We start from the raw sequence: 24,716 nt of genomic DNA, 5'->3' as shown, positions 1-24,716 counted from the left end.
ACATCAAACGTCTTTCATCCTACTCCCTTTGTCTCCTCCATATTTAGTTATACAAATTCTCATTATAGATGGACACTATCCGTCTATACGTATAGACGGATACTATTTTCCCTCACAAAATATCCATTTGTTATAAAGTGGGAAGTACATGGGGGTGCCCCACCTTATCCCCCTACCCATTTTATTATAGATTTTTACCCGTTTGTTCGCCCCACCCGTCTATACCAAGACCTATTGATTTAGTTATTATGTTCTTCATCATTTGATATAAATAATAGGTTACTTGGACTCTTCTAATTCTCTTGCGTATAGACATGTACAGAGTAGTTAATTACCCGATACTTGAAATTAAACTCGACATTTGACTATTGGATTGGATATGATACTTGGACACCTCATCTTAAACCAAAATAGACAAACCTGCCACTAAAATAGTCAAATCCGACTCTTTAATTGGTTACTATATACTCCGTATGATTTAGGCGGTATCTCTGTTATGTACTTAGTAGCATTAAGTCATTAACATAAATCAAAAATTAAAGGAAATATCACAACATGGAAATTACAATTTTACAAAAGCATAAATAGTACTCGTCCCGGTCAAATTGTTGTCCTTTAGTTTTGGCACAAAGAACAAGAAAAAAAGAAGAAGGTCAAATACTAAATGACAAGTAAACCAAATTGGATGTGAAAGATCAAATTACTAAGTAAATTCATTTTTAAAATAAAAATAATAATAAATTAACCAAGATATTCCAAAAATAAAAAAAGACAACAAATGACTGGGACAGAGACACAATGACATCCATAATTTGTCAAACATAGTCATAAAATTCATAATGTGCATCGTTGAACTTAACATGACACAACTGTTTCATACTGTCTCATCAATTCCTTCTTTTCAGCCGCATCACTTGGATTTTTTATAAGAAAAATTCTTGGGTACATCGGGTGTACCACGTAATCGCACACCCGAGCCAATAAGATTATTAGAATTACCCACACTTTCCATAAATAATAAAGCAAAATCTAAATGAAATATGATTAAAAGTTTATCATTGGTTAGGGTGTACGATAATCTTGTACACCCGGTGTACCCAAGAGACCAAAAAAACTTAAACAACCGTAGAGAAACACCAATCTTGTTTAAGATCGTTTTAACTTAAGACGGCTCTCACATCCAAAAGTTGAGGTTGAACTAAATGAAAAAATGTTGTGAGAGATCATCATCATGGAGCGGCATGCATAGGTCAACTTGCTTGAAACCCTAAATTCAGCTGTATGATACAATAAAAAAAAGTGATAAACAAACACATATCTAGGGTTTCCTTAAAAAATGGTCAAAAATCTCACTTTCAAATTTTTAGAAAGAAAAAAGAAAAGTTTCAAGATGAACCAAAAGATTACCTTTGGATATTTTCATCAGATGACTATTATTCAACAGTGATGCATCATCAGCAAGTAAACAACCCTGTAAAAGTCAAGTCAACCACAATAACAAACAAAAATAAAGAAAACAATTTAAGATTAAAAAGAAAAAGGGAAATAAAATGGAAGTAAATAGAGATCAAGAGGGTTTGACAGAGGGAAGCCAAGCAGAAGCCTATGGCAGGATGTCCACCTCCCAAGTAATATTTACAGTGACAAAGTCAGGATTTACGGTAGTGGCGAACTAGTAATAGCATAAGTTAGACTCGGAAAAAGTTTGAAAATTTAAACAACAATTTCGAAATAATTAAAGTAAAATAATAATAATGGGAGGTGGACAGAATGCCAAAGATCTCTGCTAATTAACTGCCCTATGTCTAACCTTGTTGACAAACTGATGTATTTTTCATATTTTTTGCAAGTTTTGAGAGTTTTAATTTGGATGAGAGGAAGTATAGAAGAATGAAGATGATAAGTAAAGTGGGAGTGGCAAATGAAAGAAGGGACGGTTGGGTTCTATTTATGATGTGTTGTACACAAATGATGTTTTTGGTCTCTTACTTTCTTGTAATGTAATGTTGATTTAAATTACCTAGGTAAAACGATTTAGATATCAAGACATTATGATTCATATTAGTGAAAAAATAGGGTTTAATTTGTACTCCCTCCATAATTCTATATATGACGTTTAAGACTTTGGTGAAAATTACTTATTAGATGACGTTTTGCAATATTCAATAAATTTGCTATTATATTTTGTGTTTTCACACGTCTCTTTCAATTCCAAAGCAACAAATTTGCATCTATTCTCCACTAAGGCCTGTTTTTTTCGCTTTTTAGTGTTTTTTGAATCAATCGAATCGAATCGAATGGATTTGAATCGAATCGAATCGAATGAATCGAATCGAATGGAGTGAATCGAATGAATCGAATGAATGGAGTGAGCTGGGAATCGAATCGAATAGATAAGTAAATTTTGAATCGAATCGAATGAATAAAGTGAATTGAATTTGAATCGAATGAAATAATCATATTAATATTAATAATAATAATATTTAATATTATTGTTATTATCAACTGTACTAATAATAATATTCATAGTATAATACTATTTATACTAAAATTAATATTTTTAAGAAAAAAAATTATAATATTATACTCCCTCTGTCCCGGTAATTTGTTGTCCTATTTCATTTTGGGGTGTCTCATTCAATTATTGTCCTTTCTATTTTAAGAATGAACTTGATGAGCAATTTGATCATTCACACTCAATTTGGTCCGCTTGTCATTTATAATTGGCCCCTCCTCTTTCCTTGGTCTTTGTGCCAAAAACCAAAGGACAACAATTGACCGGGATAGAGGGAGGAGTATATGAATAATCATAAATTATAATAATGAAAAAATAGTAATTTTTTACTAATAATATTCTTAATAACAATAATAAATAATAATGTCAATATTAATAATGATATTAGTAAAAATAATTGTTTCGAATAAAAACACTCAAGTAAGCGTTGCTCGAATCCGGGTCGGGTCAACGCGCTCCTTTCAGACGATGGCACCTCGAACCTATGCTTGCTCTCTCCGGATGGATCTTTCACGCGTAACAAATAGGGCCTCGGAGGGTTCGCAATAGGTCCTTCTCTGATGCCTTACGGTACTGGTGGATAGTTGGGACCTTGCTTGAAGCTAAGGTTTCCGTGCCTTCTCATAGTAGCTCGAGTAGTCTTACTTCTAGAGAGAGGAAGTTGTTGGTGAGAAGTATTTTACCATTGATGGGTGAATAATGAGGTATTTATAGATTTCTATGTGTACCTCAAATGATGGCTGGCAAGCATGGTTACCATATTCGCTATGAATACGCCTTATCGATTCGCGATTCGCTTATAGAAAATGTGTTATATGTATTTTCAGTAATCAGTTGATAGAATTCGCTTTTAACAATTCGTGATTCGTAGAGTATCAAGCGAATCCGTAACCATGTTGGCAAGCGTGTTGACTTGTATGACCCCGTATTGGCTATTGGGTCAAGTCGGTTGGGCGTGCCCCATCAATAATATTAATAATAAATGTTATTAATTTTAATAATAATACCAATAATTATAACAACCACAACAACAACAATACTAATAATAATAATAATAACAATAATAATAAATAATATTATTATTAACATTAATAACATTATTATTCATTTTAACAACAACAACAACAACAACAACAACAACATAATTATTCATTTTAATAATAATATTCATAATAATAATAATAATAATAAATAAATTATTAATAACATTATTATTAAATATAATAATAATAATAATAATAATAATAATAATAATAATAATAATAATAATAATAATAATAATAATAAAGAATAATATTAAAAAATAGTATTATTGATAACAAAATTAATAATAACTATTAAATTTAAGATGAGTAAATTTGAAATGAAATTTGAACTTAATGGAGTGAATCAATCGAATCGAATCGAATGGAGTGAAATTTAAATTTGAATCGAATCGAATGGAGTCGAATCGAATCAATCAATCGAATCGAATGGAGTGAATCAATCGAATCGAGCCCGAATCAATCGAATCGAAATGAATCAATCGAATCAAGTAGGTGAAAATAAGCCAGAAAGAACAGGGCCTAAGCATTAACTCCCCTCAAGTTATTAACCCACCTCTTCAATTATACAGTAGAATATTTCTATTTCCAAAGCTTATACACACAACATAATTAATGTCATAATGATGAGTAAATAATTCTCTTAATAAGTGTGTTTTTTGCTTAAACGTCATATATAGAATCATGGAGGGAGTATCTTTGGGTTTTGGGTTATTTTGTGGTGAAGATCATGTTGTTTTTGGTTGAAAAGAGTTGAACTGAACTAAATGATGATGAACTGAACTGGGATGAAGCTAAGCTGAATATAGCTGAAATAAGAGTTAATTTCAGGGTTGTTCTTTTTTGCTTAATTTTAACTCATTTTAATTCAACTAAACTCTCTTTAATTCTTTCAGCTTCATTCAGTTTCAATTAAGCTCATCTCTTCACAAATTAACTTTTACTTCAGCTCATCTCAACTCTATTTGGTTCCTTTTCTTTCCGCCGAAAAGAACAAGGCTTAATAGATCTGGGTTGAACTGAACTGAATAAAACCGAGCTAAACTGAAATAAGCTGAAATTAAGTCAAAACAATAGGACCAGTCTAATTGATTTAGGTCTCTTTAAAAATATTTTAGAATATTAGATCAAAAACATTTTCAAAATACTTTAGAATTGGCAAAATTAATTCACCCTTTAAAAATATGGAATAATGAAAAAATATTAGATATGAAATTGAAACTTAATACAATTAGTAGTTTTTGACTTTTAATTTTGTAGTCATTTATTCACTCTGTCTCAGTTAATAGTTTACATTTTGCTTAATATCATTTTAAGCATAAACGTTTTTACTTAAGTCCTGAGGATATGACATATCACATTACTTCGGATATGATAAGGGAAAAAAAAGTGGCCGAGTTTGGCGGAGCTAGCAGGGCCAGTCGCTTCTGTTAAACAATGAAAAATTTAATTAGTTTTTAGCTAAATTTTTGTTGTCTTTCTAATTTTCTCTAATTTGTAGTACTACATTAATAGCTCTAAATTTTTTATTTGAGGATATGACATGCTAGGGAGTAGGCAGTGATGGAGCTATAATTTGAAGTTAGCGGGTGAAAAATTTTAGCGGAAATGAATAGTTAATGTTATAAGCAAAACTTGAAAAAAATTCAGTATTTAACTAAAATCATCGAAATTTTCATTCACCAGCAAGGTGAGTGCCGCGTAGGGATGGCAATGGGTCGGGTTGGATCGGGTTTTGCAAGATCCAAACCCGATCCACTTACTTATTGGATCACAGATCCATATCCATACCTGATCCATATCCAAAATTTTAAAATCCATACCCGATCCATTATACTTTTTTTCAAACCCATACCCGCTCCAAATCCATACCCGATCCATTACATAATCCAAAACCCAATACGAAACTTGTTTTGACTACATAAAAATTTAATCTTATATAAAAAAATTTAAATTTCAAGGTTAATAAAACCTAAATTTTCAATAATATCCACTTGGATCGGGTTCGGGTATGAATAGATCGGGTTTGGATTGGTTCGGGTTTTCCAATAGTGGATATGGATATGGGTTTTAAAACAGTGGATCGGGAATGGGTTTTTAAAGAGTGGGTATGGATCGAATTTTTTCCTTCGGTTCGATTCAGGTTCGGTTCGGTTCGATTTGAGCCATAATTGCCATCCCTAGTGCCTGCCGCGACTAGCTCCTCCTAAATTCCATCACTAGGGCCTAGGAGTAGGAGTGGAAGTGTGGGACAAAAGGCAAAATGTAGTTGAGTTTCAAAACAGGAAATGATGAGGAAGATGAAGATTAGTAATGATGGTGATGTAGGGAGGTCACACACCCCTTTCCAGCCTTTTATCTCTCATGTGAGTTGATCAATGATCCCCCACAAGATTCGTATCGTAAAATGTAAATGCATGTGTTTTTTTCATTTAAAACAATAATCCCAGTCTAAATTTAAGGCCAAATTTATGCCATGCAAGTGACACATATTATTACCAATTATTATCCCATGACCCCCATGCATTAATACAATAAAATTCATCATTCATGTCTGAACGTACACCGTGATTATATTAATAAATTTTAGAATAAAATGGTCTTATACTATGAGTAACAGTAGGTGGATTATACATCTGATATATTACCGCCAATTCATTAGTTTTTGAGCATTATAACAAAAATTGAGTTTTGTTTTAAAAATTATGAGTTTTACTATAAAGTTTCTGAGTTTATTCATTTAAACATTAAGTTCTAGAAAATTACAATAAACTCAAACACATTACTTATAAATTTAGTAAAATTTGAGTTTTGAAGGGAAAAAATTAAAATCTAACTTATAAATTTTAATAAACTCAAAAACAATATACATATGCTCAAAAACAAATAAAGTTTGAGGTAATAAGCTCAAAAAATATACAAATATGCTCAAAAACAAAAAGGTTGGAGGTAGTACATCCGATGTATGTTCCTTTTTCTCCTATGAGTAATGGTGGATTTAGGAGGGACTAGTAGGTAGGGCTGAACAAAAATCCGATTATCCAAACCAATCTGATATCTGATCTAAATTTTTGGATATCCGATCTGAAATCTTTGGTCTTGGTTTGGATATGAATATTAGAGTTAAAACATTTGGATATTCGATCCGATCCGAAACTTCTAGTTTTCTACTCCCTCCATTCAACTTCAAATACAACATGGTCCCATTATACATTTGCCCTGCTGGACATTGAGAATTTCGAATTTCTTAGTTGAAATCTGAGACCCCAAAGAGAAATCCTGGCTTCGCCACTGATTTTGAGACGGTCTTTTTTTTTTTCTTTTCTTTTTTTTAATAAAAACTCAATTCATTTATTGCAATTAATAGAAGAGTGATTATTATATAAGTGGACCTTACAGGCAGATGCAGGCAGTTATAGCATGAGACCTTGCCCAATAATTACCTACTCTTATTATATTTTTGAATAATCCTTGTATAGTTTAGGTGCTCCCAAATCTTTTTGACTTTCCTGTATGAGAAGCTGGGAAGTTTATGCACTTGGTCACTCGTTTATTGAAGTAGAGCTAGCTACTAGTTAAGATACAAATTCATCAAATGATAAAATTTCAAATACAGAGTACAATTTTCTGGTCCTGAGTATTACTGAACTAATTTGAAAAAAATAAAACCTGAATCTACAGGAAGGCAAATAATTAACAGTAAGCGATCGTAGAAAACTACAAGGAATATGAAAACTTGCAGATCTGAACGCTTATAGAAATCAAGTTGACAAATAACTCACAATGTTAAGAACACATCTCAAGTCGTACGTGTATGTAAGTTTGTTCGGTTTATGAGCGACAGTTATAATCCTATCAACTCAAATCTAGAATTGGGTGGTAAGTGGCAACAGTACAATCAACTTCCCTTTATCCATACAGCATATTTATCTCCAGAAGTTGCAAGTTTCCATTCTCTACCAGCAGGGCCCCAAGAATCGCCGCCAATCTTCATCGTAACATTCTCTCCTATAATGGCTGAATACAGATTTGGCTGAGCCTCCAATATCTTGATAGGGGATCTGCTATGAATATCCTGGCATTTCCGTATGTCAATCTGCATAAGTTCAAGGGAGAACTAATAATCAACAAGGTCCATATGTATCCTGGCATTTCCGTATGACTCGTAAGTTTTAAGGCTGTTAACATGCACAGGGAATTAATCCCAAGATATGAAAGTTCAATGACTTTCTGCTGGTAGATTTCGAACCCAGTCAGAATGATCACAATTCAAATGGCTTTACTAGTTAACATGAGAGTCCAGGAGTTGTTCTAATAATCTTTGTTTTGTCTAGTTCATGAATTACTGGGAGAAAAATCGGCGCCACACCAGCTTCACTATTTGGTCATGGATAGAAGCACCCCAATCATAGAAATGATCGTAGAAGACGGTTGGTGTTCCTGGATGTGTGAGGATATATGCATAGCCCTGGAACAAAGTTTTAGATTTAAGAATATGAGTGACTAAGGTCAGTGATTATCCTTTAAAAAGCATAAAAAATAGGATTCCCAAAACAAAAAATAATGATCCAATAAAACAATATCAACAAAGTCTTAGTCCAAAATGACTTGCGTCATTTAAAACCGCATATATCTAACTGCATTATATAAGTGACTGAAGTGCATCAGTATGTACCTCCATGAGAAAGTTTTCAGGGAAGGGCCAATGTGCCTGCAGCAAGAAATTCAAATAAAAACAAAGATTGAGGAGTCGGAGTTATACAGGGGAAAAAACCGACAACAAAACCTAAAAAATTGAGGCAGCAACCTTTTGTGCTCTAGGAAGAATGCTTTGCGGATTGCAGAGACTAACCTCTTACAAATTTATTCACTTAGGAAAGATTACTCAAATTAATTTTTCATTGCAATAAAAATATAGGACAATTAACTAATTTGATTTCCTTTTTGGGGGAGGAAGATTGGACCCAGGTAGTTTTGAGTTGCAAGGAGGCATGTTAATAGCCATTTCTACTATCCTAAGAAAGGTAATTGAGTATAAAATATCCTTATGCTAAATAAGGAGTAAATTTATTCTAGAGTAGGAGGCATGAACACATCAGTCCGTCTGCCAAACATGTTTTTCTTCAACAAAAGCATATTTTCACATTTTTTTCATCAAGATGGCATAGTTGAGAAATAAAACTGAAAGAATGAAAATGAATGGCATGCACTAGAGATCCAAAAAAAAAACATATATATACAGAGTACATAATTTTGTCCGCATGTCCAGCATCATCAATGATCAACCTATAACTCTAAAATGCCAAAGAGCCCAATTCAGAGCAATACCCATAAGCAACAAGCATCTTCTACTACTTGGGCATAATTCATTGGACTTAATTTTGCATAACTAGCCAACAAAGATGTACGTACCTGTGTTGAGCCCGTGTCATGATTATCAAGAAATGTAACCGCCCTTGAAGGCCACAATCCGACTACACCAGGTGGCTTACCCTGAGCATCCCGCAAACGCCATAATTCCCCTTTAACAGCTTCCTGTATGACAAAGGAAAGAGAGACTCAGATATATGTATCTACTATCTATGCACTATGAAGCCAACACTCATTTTCAAGACCAACTTTTAGCTAATCTATTTTGCCATTGTAATTTACGAAAAACATGGGCAAACTGGGGAAATATTGAATTTTAAATTGTCGTCATAGTTCAAATAACTATGGTTATACCATGATCCAAGACTATAACATTGGAACATATAGTGTGCATCTTCAAACCACTCAATAACTTATTAATATAATGAGAAGGAGATACACTGATTTAATGCACCTTCTGGTCCTACAAAACAAACACAATTCCCATGGAGACCATAAGACTAAAGAATAAAGTACAGATAATGTGTTTTGAGACTAACTTTTTTTGTGGGACTCGGTGTTTAGAGACTATAGTTGTATGGTGTTTAGAGACAGTAAGTCTACATTCTATAGCAATGACTAAGAGAAATACCTATCAACTTGCAGATCTCAAGTCGTACGTGTATGTAACTTTGTTCGGTTTATGAGCGACAGTTATTGCACAAAGCCACAAATATAATCCTATCAACTCGAATCTAGAACTGGGTGGTAAGTGGCAACAGTACAATCAACTTCCTTTTATCCATACAGCATATTTATCTCCAGAAGTTGCAAGTTTCCATTCTCTACCAGTAGGGCCCCAAGAATCGCCGCCAATCTTCATGGTAACATTCTCTCCTATAATGGCTGAATACAGATTTGGCTGAGCCTCTAGTATCTTGATAGGGGACCTGCTATGAATATCCTGGCGCTTCCGAATGTCAATCTGCATATCAACAAGGTTCAAGGGAGAACTTCTAGTACTTATCATTTGGTTTAGTAGGACTCGTGAATTTTAAGGCCGTTAACATGTTCAGGGAATTACTCCCGACATAGTTGGTGAGTAAGAAATATGAAAGTTCAATGACTTTCACACTGGTAGATTTCGAACCACTTCATGACTATAACCATTCAGTGGCTTTACTAGTTGACATGAGAGTTCAGGGGTTCTAATAATCTTTGTTTTGTCTAATTCATGAACTACTAAGAGAAAAATCGGCACCATACCAGTTTCACTATTTGGTCATGGATAGAAGTACCCCAATCATAGAAATGATCGTAGAAGACGGTTGGTGTTCCTGGATGTGTGAGGATATATGCATAGCCCTGGAACAAATTTTTAGATTAAGAATATGAGTGACTAAGGTCAGTGATTATCCCTTAAAAAGCGTAAATAATAGGATTCCCAAAACAAAAAATAATGATCCAATAAAACAATATCAATATAGTCTTAGTCCAAAATGACTTGCGCCATTTAAAACCGTATATATCATCTAACTGCATTATATAAGTGACAGAAGAGCATCGGTACCTCCATGAGGAAATTTTCAGGGAAGGGCCAATGAGCCTGCGGCAAGAAATTCAAATAAAAACAAAGATTGAGGAGTCAGAGCTATACAGGGAATAAAAAGGGGAAACAAAACCTAAAAAATTGAGGCAGCAACCTTTAATCTGCTTTGTCAATGGGCATGCACCTCTAGGCTCTAGGAAGAATGCTTTGAGGATTGCAGAAACTAACTTCTTACAAATTTATTCTCTTAGGATACATTCAACAAAAAAAAAACAACATTACCCCGGTGCTTCAATGGCTCCCGCAAATTGCGGGGTAAGGGGGGTCCGCATTGTGAGGTAAGGGAAGGTCGGATGTATGCAACCTTACCCTTGTGTTTAGCAACACAAAGAGGCTGTTTCTATTTGGGGGAGGAAGATTGGACACATGTAGTTTTGAGTTGCAAGGAGGCATGCTGATATGCCATTTCTGCTATCCTAATTCCTAAGAGAGGTAATATCCTTATGTTATAAATTTAGATATGGAGTAAATGTATTCTACAGAGTAGAGACTGAAGAAGTGCAGGAACACATCAGATTATCAGAGTATACTTCCGTCTGGTAAACATGTTTTCCCCCAACAAAGCAAATTTTCGATGGCAAGTTGAGAAATAAATCTGAAAGAATGGAGTAATAAAAATGCTTGGCATGCACTAGAGATACAAAAATAAATAAAAAGCATGCACCAGAATATATACTATCCTCTGTAAACATGTTTTTCTTCGCTTTTTCACCCTATAAAACTATCCTAAACTCAACATTAACAGAAGCCAATATCAACGTTTTTCATGTAGGTGGAATATTTGAGAAATAAAATTAGAAGAATGAAAATGAAAATGCTTGGCATGCACAAGAGATCCTAAAAGTAAATAAATAAATATAGGTACATTATTTTGTCCGCATGTCCATCACCATCAACCTATAACTCTAAAACCCAAAGCGCACAATTTAAAGCAATACCCATAAGCAACAGGCATCTTCTACTATTAAGGCATAAAACATTGGACTTATTTTGCATAGCTAACAAAGGTGTACCTGAGTTGAGCCTGTGTCATGATTATCAAGAAATGTAACCGCCCTTGAAGGCCACAATCCGACTACACCAGGTGGCTTACCCTGAGGATCCCGCAAACGCCATAATTCCCCTTTAACAGCTTCCTGCATGATAAAGGAAACAGAGACTTAGATATATGTAACTATGCACTATGAAGCCAACAGTAAAACTCCTTTTCGAGACCAACTTTTATTTAATCTATTTTGCCCTTACTAGTTCAGTAGTTTGTTTTTTAAGGAAAAACATGGGTGAATTAGGAAAATATTGATGAATTTAAATTGTTGTCATAGTTCAATAACTATAATTATACCATGATCCAAGACTACAACATTGGACATATACATACTGATATAATGCACCTTCTGGTTCTCCACAACTAACACAAATCCCATGGAGACGACAAGACGAAAGAATGACTATAAGAGAAATACCTGAACAATTCCTTTTGTTGTGAAGTCAAATGCAGTTGCCAGTTGCCCAGTACCATCGATCCAATCGATAATCCGTTGTCTATGACTGTCTGCGTTAAAAAAATTTCGATAAAAACTTTTGAATATCTATGAACTAGCACAACTGAGAAGTCTACGGAAAGAGTAAATATTGAACTAAAAGTGATCATCAAAACTGTATTAGTCTCACTGAGATACCTCGATTCGTTCCAGTTCCACTGACCCATGTAGGGAGTCAACTGTAAGTCTGAGGAGAGTGTTTCTAACTGTTATAACGAGCTAGATTACCCCCTCCGACAACTATGAAATATACACAATATCACCTTTAGTTCAACACTTAGCCGTCAGGCGTCAGCACGACATGCAGAACTTGCATCACTTTAATTTATTTAACCATAAGGTAATGGCTGTCTCTAGAACAACTCCATATTTCTATGGTTAGCAATATGCTGTTTCAATTTAAAGTAGACAACCAAAGAAAGAAATCAGAGAACAAAATCTAGAAACTATCCCAACATCGATCGATCAATGCAACATTGCAACAATCTATAACCCAATCAAGCTAATCCATGTAATATCTATGTATGTTTTTCACTCTACTTAAATAAAAAAAATACATGTGGCGACAACTCATATTCTATCAGTATGGTGACTAAGGTAAAAGAAAATGTTTGTCTGAGCGTCAAAAATACTATTGTTGACTCAACTTTTCAGCCTCTTCACTCCATGCTTCTACCCACCTAATGTCCCACAGTATATCCTTAAAAGCTTTCATTACATTTGCTCCTATGACTTTTTGTTCTCCCAGCAATTCACTTCTTAGCTCTTACAGAAAGTGTCTAACAGGAAGCCGACAGCTAAGGTAAAAACTTCTCTATGTCCAAGAATGATTTTCAACCTTTTCTGGTAAAATCTAATATCCTTAATTTCTTGAAAACCTACCCACATGATCTCCTACTATATATGAAACAGCATAAAGGGACAAGGAACCATGACGCTTAATAGCAATTATGATATAGAAGTGATTTTTTAAAAACATAATACTGATTTTTATTATTATATTTTTTTGTTGAGAATTGGAAGGCACACCTTGATTATAGGCCAGACGACCATTTTCGTAATTGCAAGAATCCCAGTACTCCCCAACACAAAAAACTGGTTTCGCCCCTTCAATATATTCCTTCACATATTTTGCTGCATAACTAACCAACAATAGGAAAATAAACCACAATGCATATATTTCAAAGAATATAACCAACGGAAGAACACATATGTATATAGAGTTCTAAGATAGTACCCTCTTGCAAAATCAAATCGGAAATCTTGAAAGCCAACCTTGGTACGCAGCCACGTAAGCCATTCTGTTACATCTCTTCGAACAAACGGTTGGGTATGATCAATATTTGGAACACCACTAAAATTGTCACCAGTACTCTGATTGCCCTGAAGTAATGAAGCGTGTGAGAGCCTTTTCTAGCACAAACAAGCAGATTGTTTGGATATCTGATGTTACTCGGCATCCTTAAGGGTTCATCCATTATACAACTAACCATGTAATAAAAAAGAAAGCTTGAAAAAATAAGAAACGTCTGCAAAGTAGGTCTAATTTATCTTCCTTATTTGAATGTAGGCAATTTGAAACAGCAATAGCTCATAATTCTTCCAAGGCAAAAGATCTAACCCATAGTAGCTTCAATTTGATTTTTGATCCCATCCCTCAAACTACGAAAATGCTTATAAAGTTTTGTATAGATTCCTTCAATTTCAGAAAATGCGCCTGCCAGCTATGGTGCTTTATCAAGCCGCAGTGGAATTCTCACAACTGTCCTGCTTTTTTTTCTTCTTTTTTTTTTTTTTCTGTAAATCGCTAAGGTTGTTTCAGATAGTCATCATGAGGATAAGACTTAACCAAGCTAAGATGAAAATTACATTTTAGTGTGATCCTTTACTCTAAATGACTACAAATGTGCAAACTTATTAAAAGGGTGTTGGGTTTACGCAACCTTGCCCCAAAGTTAAAAACAGAATGTTCTAGATGACCCAAGATGATAACTATTTCATTTCTGCATCAACCAACTCCAGCTTCACGATAATGGAAGCTAAATAGAACAATTGTTTTTACATCCCATCATATTACATACAGAAACCAAGTTTACGGCATGATAGCAACATCAGTATCACCATTTTTTAAGTTCTTCCGCTAAGAAATACTACATTTGATGAAGTCCTTCCTTAACTGATGAAGGAAATTACGGAGTATTTAACAATTTGATATTGTACCGAAGATATTGAGACAGAGCAGTAAACTTGAGAGGAATGGACAAATCATCAGAAGGTAGAATAATGAGCATCAGCTGCATTGGGATTGAATATTAAGTTTACTTACCAATCCGCCAGTGCAGGATGTAACAGCGTGTTCATCCCATGGTAAAGAAAGTCCATCAAAGCGGTTGTACATCCCTCCATGGCCTTGGGTAGTCCCAAGTCTATGATTAATTACTATATCAGCCATCGCTCTAATTTTATGGTGCTTCAATCTCTGAAGTAAATCGTTCAGCAGGCGCTCTGAACCATATTTGGAGTTAAGTGAATAAAGATCTTGAGGAAGATAACCTGTAAAAGCAAAGATAATGATGTTGATCATAATTTACGAACCGAAACGACAATAGTAGTCTTCTTTCCTCTTACCTTCAGGCGACACAGACTGTGTTGCAGGTGGCAACCATGCACAGGTGAACCCAGACTTGGCTATATCAGGCACCTTCTTCTCCAAGTTTCTCCACCAGTCATGTTTATGAGACTCCCAATTGAAGGCCTATTACCCACGATGTTACTATTGTTTTACAGAAAATAATTTTCAATGTTTTTTCTGAGAAATTTATGCTTTCAGAAATTTCTCCCACTTTATTCTTCCTTTTGGAATTCTCTATAGGAAAAAGGGAAGGAAGGGCAGCTATTGTCATTAGTAATTCTTGATTACTAATACAGGGGAAGCGCCGTGTTCATTCAATAAGAGTGCATATCAGTAATCAGTTCTAGCAAATATACCTGAAGAAGGATTTCTCTTCCAGTTCTTATTGTACCACCTGAAAAAGATATTTGGAGGCTGATGGTTACTAATCTAGAGCAAACCACGGCTACTCATTACTAACAGAATGAAATCTGAAAGTGTCGGCAGTTTCATATGAGACTTAATGTTGTTACCAAAAACTTAATACATGTATAAATTTTGTGATCTTCATGTATTTTAGGAGAAACACAACAATAGTTGACTTAAAAAAGCTAGATGTTGGGTAATCTTGTCTTAACAGTGAACTCTATGTAACAGTTTGTACTCTTAGGGAAATGATTTGTTTTAACTTTTAATGTCATGCTACAACATCAACAGAAAAAAGAATCTTTATTTTACACTAGGGTAGAATGTGCAGCATAAGAGCACTTCTAGGCGTTCTGGCCAACCAAGCTCGAAGCATTGATGTTCAGGGCTTTCTAGCCTTAGCAAAGCCCTGGCTGCTTACTGAAGTTAACAAAAACTGGAAACAGTGCTTATCATGAAAACATCAACACAGTAATTTAAGAGCATATTGGTCCAACTGATAAGGTTTCGACAAAAAATTCACGAGTTTCGGAAAATTGCTTAAAACTGCCAAAGCCGAAGGTTATAACCAACGCCTTCGGGCCAACTGCGCGCCAGAATCAATGGTCTCAAAAATTGTTCCGCAATTACTCTATACAGTATAAAAAATGTGGAGCTGTGTCGTAAATAGACGAAACCAACTGTATACGCTGAATTCTAAGTCGTTTAAGAGGGTTCTGAACAATAGGAGTCATTTAAGAGCATATTGGTCCAATTGATAAAGTTTCGACAAAAATTTCACGAGTTTCGAAAATTTACTTGAACTGCCAAATCCGAAGGTTATAAATTAATGTTTTTGGGCCAATTGGGCGCCGGAATTAAAGGTCCCAAAAATCGTACCGCAATTACTCTATACAATATAAAAATGGATAAGGGTAGAGTGTAGACCTAGCAAAACTGACCCTACCCCGTACCCGAATAAAAGCCCTAAGGCTTATTCAACCCAACTTGAATACTTTGAAAACAACCCGCCTGAATAAGCACTTTAACAGTTTAACTCATTCAATATAATTATGAAAACATCAACAGAAGTTAGTGTCATACCGATATCAGTCAGCTGAACATTATCATCACATCCCTGTAGATACCAAAGATAAAGATGAGAAAACAATATAAGTAGTGACACTGCTCAGTAAAAAAGATGCTGGTTCCAACTAAGGCTCTAACTAATTCAATATGAATATGCTATACTGGATGCACAAAAGGCTCTTAATTGTCTAATATATAGATTTTAAGCAATCCGAGATAGAATACGGGTCGGATAGATTTGTAACTCGCTGGGCGGTTAAGCGAATCCGGGAACCCAAGTCCCAATAAATGTGTCGAGAGTGAATTCAATAATAAAGTTGGCTGGCGCTGAAGTTGTTAAGCATAGGTCAAATCATTCAATGAAGTAGAAACTTACGTCACCCATGCTGAAGCGAAAACTGAGAGCTGAATTTGAAGCAACAAATCAGGCTAATGGCTCAACAAGTGATCCTGTAACCGTAGGCAATACACAGTATTATATGAATGTTATTAACGAGATAAATAATCTAAGTACGCTAATGTGAAAAAAAAAAGAGATCTTTAAACATGCAGAGTATCAGTCATACAAAATTTATACAGCACTGGCACACTCAGGAGAATGGCACATCGCAAGCTTTTAACAGACAAGCACACACTTTATTTATTGGGCAGCAATCTTGAATAGACTTTGTCCAGCAAGAATGCAACAGTAAGGTCGCTTAGGAAAACTAAGAGGGGGTACATCCGAACAGAAACATTTGCAATATGAGGGTTAATTCCGATTTATCCGAAGCAGATTATGAGAATGTCGTACGGGTTTTCCAACATTATTTGTATAGAAAAGGTTAAGGATGCTTGGTTTTAGCATGTTCGTTATCAAATTTCTAGTAAAGCACCAACTCGATAACAATCTAGAATTGAGTTCAGTTGTTTATACTAGTATCAAAGACATGGAGATACTTGATAATTCTACATCAATTAGGGTTACACATTAAGCTCCTAAACTCTTGTAAGGCCAACTCCACCTCCATAGCTATCTCAACACTATGATCATACACAACTTTATATACTCCCTCCGTCTCAATCATTTGTTTACCTTTTTCTCTTTGTGAGGGGTATTTTAATCAAAAGTAAACAAATGATTGGGACGGAGGGAATTCACTTTGGTGCCATCATGGTATCAAGTTCGGGTAATCGAGTTAATGGGTTACTACAACTTTGATCCCCTGAGGTTTCACTAAGCAAGAAATGCAATGATCTTACAACAATAACAACCCAACCATGAATGATTAATCAAGTAAGGGTAGCGAAACGAACCCGAAATCAGTCAATCACACCGTTTGGCTACAGATTGCTACAACCCTCTTCACATATGTGCTCCGTGCGTCCTTCAGTCAATTATACACCCAATTATACAGTTATCTATAAGAAACAAAAGTGAATTAATAAAACCAACAAATAATTCAGGAAATGGACACTAAATAAATGTATATATACAAGAAAAGTTGGTACTTATTTGGAAGTGCAAAATCGGATAAGGTTTTGGATAGTGCCCATACTTGTCGAGATAGAAATAAGAGAGGTGCTTGTCTCATAGGCATTTCGTCGAACAGTTGGTGGGCATGCTTTTGGTAGATAAAAGTCGGCATTTCCCACGATTTTGATCTTGCAACGTTGATGGTAAATTGGTAATGCCGAATGCGTTGGTAAATGCCATGCTCGTAATCGGTTGATATTGACGTGTTTTGTTCGTTTTTCAATTTAGGTACTTTACTCCATTGTTCGTCACAAATCAAAATTAAATAACTGACCGAAACAAAGAAGTAATAATAAATCACAAATTCTCATTGAAGACATGACATATCCGTCACTCTTGAGTGATGGATACCATTTTACCTCACAAAGTACCCACTTTTTCTCTCTCTGCAACACTATTCATGTGGTCCCCTTTCTCCACTAACCCATTTTATTACCATTTTATCTCACAAAATATCCACTACAAATGGTAACCCGTCACAAGGTAGACCAATTGATAATAAATTTGGTGATGGTGTTTGGGGAACGTTCTCAAATTGTTTCAACTTTTATTAGGGATAAATGAATCAATCGGACCGGTCTAAGTTGGGTCATTTTGAGTCTGTATACATACTTTTCGAGTTGAGTTTTATTAGGGATAAATGAATCAATCGGACCGAAGTGACCCAAATTGTTTTAGGCTTCAGGTCAATTTCATATGTGAAGTTATCGGGTTATTTCGGATTTGGGTCATTTTGGGTCGGGTCACTTCAACTAGGGTTATTTTCGGGCATGAGTTCATGCATGAGTGCTCTCGTACTTCGAAGACAACTTTTCATTTTCCGTAGTACAGATATTATTATTTCGGGTTTCCATCTGTTTTGGTTAGGCGTCACTAACATAAACACTTTGGCCCCGTCAAATACTCTAGCAAAAACACTTGGTTGCCCTTAGTCCCTTTGCAAAGACGACGTATACTTTGACAATTCCTTAATTCAATTAGTCTTCTTGGTTTAAAAACAGTACAGTCCAGGCTGTGCAGCTAACCAGTCTTGCTGAAAGATTGACTTGTAACATTCAACTAGTAAAACAAGAAATGTTTTCAAGCATCTCAAACGAAAAATAATACTCCTTTCCAACTCCGAATCATTTATTTACATTAAAATACTTCTTACAAATAATAATGTCCTACCTCAATGAAAGGAAAGAAACCCGCCTGTAAAGTCATACAATATACTTTCACGAGTTTCATCAAATAATCTATAGAATGGAAATAGCATACAATTTTCATTCCAATGTTTAGTACAGACTACGGATTACTATGTCGGAATGATTCTAATTTATCTTATGAGAAAATTCCTCCAATTCCATCAAACGCAAAACCAGTACATGATTGCAGTGGTCTCCAATCCAGCCCCCCTTTGAAAGATATCAACCAAAGACTGAATATTCAAAGTCCATGGGAGTCATAGAACCACACATTTCACGACTAAGAACTTTCATAGTACTGTATCATACTACGAGGACTTTATATAAATTGCAGATAAACGCTCCAATGAAAATAAGCTCCAATATTATAAACACTTCTTAGCTCAGTTTGTTGTGCATCTCTTCTAAAAAAAGGCATTCAATGAAATCCCAAATGCTTTATTGGATTTTTTGGATATCCTTTATTCATTCACTCGCCTCCTTCAGTACCCAGTTGGTTTCAAGCGTGTGTCTTGACGATCAACGATCATTGCTTTTAGAACTGAAAAAGGGGCTTCAGTACAACATATCAGAGTCACTCAAATTAGCTACTTGGAACCAAAACTCAGATTGTTGTCGTTGGAATGGTGTTCAATGCAACAGTTCAACGGGGCATGTTATTGGCCTTGATTTGTCTGGTGAATCAATATCTAAAAACATCGATGGGTTCCACTCTTTGTTCCGTCTTCAGTCCCTGCAAAGTCTGAATTTGGCAAACAATACATACAACGGTACGGAATTTCCCACAGGGTTTGGGAAACTTACTGGCTTGACTTACCTGAATTTGTCTGAAGCTGGGTTCAGTGGGCAAATACCGATAGAGATCTCGCGATTGGTTAACTTGGTCACTCTTGATCTTTCAGCTAGTTCTTACTTGTTTGAACTTAATCCTCTGAAACTAGAGAACCCGAGTTTTGGAGAGATAATTCGAAACATGACAAACCTTAAAGGACTACATCTAAATGGTGTGGAAATTTCAGCTAGTGGGGCCGAATGGTGCAAGGCATTATCCACTTCAGTGCCTAACCTGAAATTTCTGAGCTTGTCTGGCTGCTATCTTTCAGGTGGAATTGACCCATCCCTTGAAAAATTGCACTCTCTTTCAGAGATTAATATTGCCCAGAACTACTTGGCAGATGTGGTACCTGATTTCATGGCCAATTTCAGAAATCTGACCTTGTTGCATTTAAGTAACAGCCAGCTGAATGGAATATTTCCGCGGAAAGTTCTCCAATTGCCAACCTTAAGAAGCCTGGACTTATCAGACAACGGTTTCCTTCAAGGTACTCTGCCTGAATTTCCAGTGGGTGCATTACTACAAGAGTTAGTTCTGAGTTTTACAAATTTTTCTGGGAAGTTGCCAGAATCTGTTGGGAATTTGTTGCAATTGCGGATCATTGACTTACAGGGATGCAGTTTCAGTGGGTCAATTCCATCTTCACTCGGAAAGATCGACCAACTTGAGTATGTTGATTTGTCCTTAAATACTTTTTCGAGTCAAATTCCCTCATTTTCATCAGCAAAGAATCTAATTAGCCTGCATCTTGGTAGCAATATACTGACTGGTACACTTGCATCCACAAACTGGTCAAGGCTGTCAAAGTTGATCGACATTGACGCAAGCGTCAATTTGTTGCAAGGGAGCATTCCCGTTGTAATGTTTTCCTTACCTTGTCTTCAGATGATGTCACTATTTCAAAATAGATTCAGTGGGATACTCCAGGAATTAACAAACATGCCATCTCTAAATACTCTAGATTTGAGCAGCAACAACCTACAAGGTTCGCTACCAAACTCATTGTTTCGATTGAAAGCTCTTAAAATTCTGAAACTTTCCTCCAACAATTTTAGTGGAACTCTCAACTTGAATGAGATACAACAACTCCAGAACTTGTCCTCTCTTGACCTCTCATTTAATAGCCTGTCAATTGAAGCAAATGATACAATGGCTAATGTTTCCTCCTTTCCCCAGCTGAGCGATCTAAGACTTGCTTCATGCAATTTGAGAGTGTTGCCCAATTTTCTGAAAAATCAGTCCATTCTACAATATCTTGACCTCTCAATCAATAGCATTAGGGGAGTGATGCCAAAATGGATATGGGGTGTTGGTAATGGGTCTCTTTCCTACTTAAACCTTTCTTGCAATAGCTTTACAAGACTTGAACAGCCTTTTTCAGACATATCAAGTATAATTGTCCTCGATATTCATAGCAACAAGATTCAAGGAGAAATTCCAAGCCTGACATATCCAAGGATGCTGTACTTGGATTATTCCAACAATAACTTCAGTTCCGTCAGTCCTACCATTGGTAATTCCATTCCATATGCTATTTATCTTTCTCTCTCAGGGAACAACATATCTCATGAAATACCCACAACATTATGCAATCTCACTAACCTTCAAGTTCTGGACTTGTCACTCAATTCTCTGACAGGCAAAATTCCTGAGTGTGTAATCAAAATGTCTTCGACACTTAATGTGTTGAATCTGAGGGAAAATAACCTCAATAGCACCTTGTTCGATGAATTTCCAACAGGATGCAGTTTAAGTACTCTCTACATTGGTGACAACTCTCTTCAAGGACAAATTCCAAGATCACTGGCCAACTGCAAGCAGTTAGAGGTGTTAGACATCAGGAAAAATCGTTTCACTGGCACCTTCCCTGACTCGTTAAGGAACTTGTCTAGTTTGCGGGTGATGGTTCTAAGAGCCAACAACTTTTATGGGTCTATGTCATGTCCAGGTAACCACGAAAGCTGGCCCTTGCTGCAAATCATGGACCTATCGTTCAATCACTTTGATGGTGAGCTAAAGGCTCAATGTTTCTCGAAATTCAAAACACTGATGACTATAGAACCCACTTCAGCTACCACTCAACTGCGTGTTCCTATCATGACTATAGAACCCACTTCAGCTACCACCCAATTGCGTGTTGCTATGTTGACACTTGATGAAATCTATTACCAAGACATGGTTGTAGTGACCCCCAAGGGTGAAGAAATCGCCCTGCAAAAGATCCTAACCGTTTACAAAGGCATTGATATCTCGAGTAATGATTTTCATGGGGAAATACCAAGCACCATAGGAGATCTTGTTGCACTTATATTCCTCAACATGTCAAATAATGCCTTGTCGGGTCCTATCCCGTCTTCCATTGGGAATATGATGATACTCGAATCATTGGACCTCTCACATAACAGTCTCAGTGGCAGGATTCCCACACAAATTGCGAAGCTAAACTTTCTTTCACTGTTAAATTTGTCCTACAACAATTTATCAGGAACGATCCCACAAGGCAACCAGCTTCAAACATTTGATTCAAATGCGTACATTGGTAATCCCGGATTATGTGGACCCCCTTTAAAGCCAAACTATCAATCAACACCCTCAAACATAGCGTTAAAACAAGCAAGAGTGGCAAGTAATGATTCAGAAATTGAGTGGCTGTACATACTGATTGGAGTTGGGTTCTTCACAGGGGTAGCATTAGTCACAGCCACTCTTATATTTTGGCGGAAAGGGTGGATGTGGCACGAGAAACAGGTGGCTAAATTAGTTTCAGCCATTCGTTCAGCTGGCTGATTAAATCAACTGTTTGCTTTCACAGTTGTACTGTTTTCACCAATGTATACACAAATAATACAACATCAACTTAATGAAACAATCGTTTTATATTCAATATGAGACCAAGAAAGCAGCGAAAACTTCGAACAAAATAGCTGAAAGTCCTAAAATATTTCAGAGTACTAATATTGATTATCAGACTCCGTATCATATGACCTCTGAGATCATTTGGATACGAGTCACAAGGGTATACGAGTCACGGCGTCACTTCGGCTGAGTTATTTTCGGCTAGGTCACTTTCGGGTATTAGCCATTTTTTGGTATAAGTTTATGTCTATGTTAGTACTTAGTACAAGATACTAGATTAATTTTTGTGTGTCTCTACTTCTTTACCTTGTTTTTGCATTATTTTGTCGACTTTCAGTTATTTATTCATATCAATTGCAACCCCTCGTTTCAAGGCTAAACAGAGTAGATCATTTTAACCTTCCCTAATCAAATTAATTAGTTTGGTCAATTTTAGTCCAAAATAACTAATTCAATATGAATATAATACACTCCATACACAGAAGGCTCTTAAGTGTCTAACATACGGAATTTAAGCATCCCGTGATAGAATACGGTCGAATAGATATGAAACTTGCTGGGCAGATAAGCGAATTCGCAAACCAAAGTCCCAACAAATGAATCAAGAGTGAATTCAATAATAAGGTTGGCTGGCGCTGAAGATGTTAAGCATGGGTCAAATCATTCAGTATGAAGAGCAGAAACTTACGTCAACCATGCTGAAGCGAAAACTGAGAGCTGAATTTGAAGCAACGAATCAGGCTAATGACTCAACAAGTGATCCTGTAACCGTAGTGAAAACAAAAGAGATGAAATTTATGAACGTTATTAACGGCATACATAATCTGTGTATGTTAATGGGGAAAAAAAGGAGATCATTAAACATGCAGAGTATCAGCCATACACAGTTTAAGCAGCACTGGCACATTCAGGAGAATGGCACATCTCAAGCTTTTAACAGACAAACACACAACTTTATTTACTGGGTAGCATTCTTGAATAGGCTTTGCCCTACCGAAATTGTCGTACATCCAGAACAGCCCCCAGCAAGAATGCAACAGTGAAGGCCGCTTAGGCAAACTAAGAGATTGTTCACCCGAACAGAAACATTTGCAAATGAGGGTCAAATTTGTTTTATCCTTGGCACGTTATGACTTGTGAGAATGTCATACTGGTTTTCTAACAATATTTCTGTAGAAAAGGTTAAGGACGCTTGGTTTTACTGTATTCATTATCAAACTTCTAGTAAAGCACCAACTCGATAACAATCTAACCTATCGGTTTTCCTTCACATATCACAAACTACTAAATTGAATTCAGCTGTTTAAGCCAGTATCGAAGACATGGAAATACTCGACAATTCTACATCGATTAGGGTTACACATTAAATTCCTAAACTCTTGTAAGCCCCCCTCCATAGCTATCTCAAACTCATACCTCGCCTGTCAACACTATGATCATACACAACTGTATATGTATGAAAGATTTCACTTTGGTGCCATCATGGTATCAAGTTCGGGTAATCGAGTTAATGGTTTACTTTGACTCTGATCTCCTGAGCTTTCACTTAGCAAAAAAATGCAATAATCTTACAACAATAACAAACCAACCATAAATGATCAATTAAGTAAGGGTAGCGAAACGAACCCGAAATCACACTCTTTGGCTACCACGGCTACAGATTGCTACAACCCTCTTTACATATGTGCTCCTTCAATCAATTATACACCCATCTATAGAAAACAATAGTGAATTAATAAAACCAACAAATAATTCAGGAAATGGGAACTAAATAAATGCATATACTAGAAAAGTTAGTTATTTATTTAGAAGTGCGAAATTAGATAAGGTTTTGGGTACTGTCCATACTTGTTAAGAGAAGTGCTTGTCGAGCAGGCATTTCGTCGAACAGTTGGTGGGCAGACTTTAGGGAGATGAAAGTCCGCATTTTCCACTATTTTGCGACTTGAACAAGTCGGCTTGATCTTGCAACGTTGATCGGTAGATAATGACTAAGTGTTTTGTTTGTTTACGTACTCGGTTATTTTGAAAATTGGTTTGCCAGTTTGTATTTATTAAAGTTGGTTGTAAACGTTTTCATCTTATACGATATTGTTTTAACTTCTTGTGTGTAGAAAAAGGATGTAATTGTGTCAACACAAACTTTTAAATCTTTTCAAA

At 35.8% G+C, this 24,716-nt stretch overlaps 3 protein-coding genes and 1 long non-coding RNA gene across 10 annotated transcripts; 1 reads left to right on the top strand and 3 right to left on the bottom strand.

Annotated features, from left to right (window-relative positions):
• Nucleotides 1–7,251: 7,251 nt before the first annotated feature.
• LOC141606948 (putative alpha-amylase 2) lies at nucleotides 7,252–9,164 on the bottom strand. Its single transcript, XM_074426331.1, has 5 exons — nucleotides 9,147–9,164; nucleotides 8,971–9,093; nucleotides 8,234–8,269; nucleotides 7,928–8,026; nucleotides 7,252–7,654 (listed from the first exon to the last, which is right to left on the bottom strand). Exons 1-5 carry the CDS (start codon nucleotides 9,162–9,164, stop codon nucleotides 7,457–7,459), a joined length of 474 nt encoding a protein of 157 aa, XP_074282432.1. The 3' UTR covers nucleotides 7,252–7,456.
• Nucleotides 7,252–17,815, bottom strand: LOC141604605 (putative alpha-amylase 2). 7 transcript variants are annotated; one of them, XM_074423023.1, is made up of 15 exons: nucleotides 17,701–17,815; nucleotides 17,459–17,563; nucleotides 16,539–16,612; nucleotides 16,178–16,211; nucleotides 15,046–15,083; nucleotides 14,686–14,812; nucleotides 14,384–14,610; nucleotides 13,295–13,440; nucleotides 13,087–13,199; nucleotides 11,980–12,068; nucleotides 11,530–11,652; nucleotides 10,478–10,513; nucleotides 10,174–10,272; nucleotides 9,568–9,892; nucleotides 7,252–7,356 (listed from the first exon to the last, which is right to left on the bottom strand). In XM_074423023.1, the coding sequence occupies exons 3-14, from the start codon at nucleotides 16,545–16,547 to the stop codon at nucleotides 9,695–9,697; spliced, it is 1,239 nt and encodes a 412-aa protein (XP_074279124.1). In that variant the 5' UTR covers nucleotides 16,548–16,612; nucleotides 17,459–17,563; nucleotides 17,701–17,815; the 3' UTR covers nucleotides 7,252–7,356; nucleotides 9,568–9,694. The 7 variants fall into 7 exon arrangements, with proteins under 7 accessions (XP_074279124.1, XP_074279123.1, XP_074279127.1 ...); XM_074423022.1 differs by having other exon boundaries at nucleotides 17,654–17,760; XM_074423026.1 differs by having other exon boundaries at nucleotides 17,459–17,529; nucleotides 17,654–17,741.
• Nucleotides 17,816–19,286: 1,471 nt separating this feature from the next.
• Nucleotides 19,287–22,487, top strand: LOC141606947 (receptor-like protein 7). Its single transcript, XM_074426330.1, has one exon. The coding sequence runs from the start codon at nucleotides 19,287–19,289 to the stop codon at nucleotides 22,485–22,487; it is 3,201 nt and encodes a 1,066-aa protein (XP_074282431.1).
• Nucleotides 22,488–22,904: 417 nt separating this feature from the next.
• On the bottom strand, nucleotides 22,905–24,507 carry LOC141604604 (uncharacterized). Its single transcript, XR_012526175.1, has 4 exons — nucleotides 24,396–24,507; nucleotides 24,183–24,268; nucleotides 23,235–23,318; nucleotides 22,905–23,185 (listed from the first exon to the last, which is right to left on the bottom strand). It is a non-coding gene; the product is annotated as an uncharacterized LOC141604604 (long non-coding RNA).
• Nucleotides 24,508–24,716: the final 209 nt, after the last annotated feature.

Source organism: Silene latifolia, chromosome 10, assembly GCF_048544455.1.
Source record: "Silene latifolia isolate original U9 population chromosome 10, ASM4854445v1, whole genome shotgun sequence".
NCBI classification, from domain to species: domain Eukaryota; kingdom Viridiplantae; phylum Streptophyta; class Magnoliopsida; order Caryophyllales; family Caryophyllaceae; genus Silene; species Silene latifolia.
This window is presented reverse-complemented; position numbering and strand designations above follow the sequence as displayed.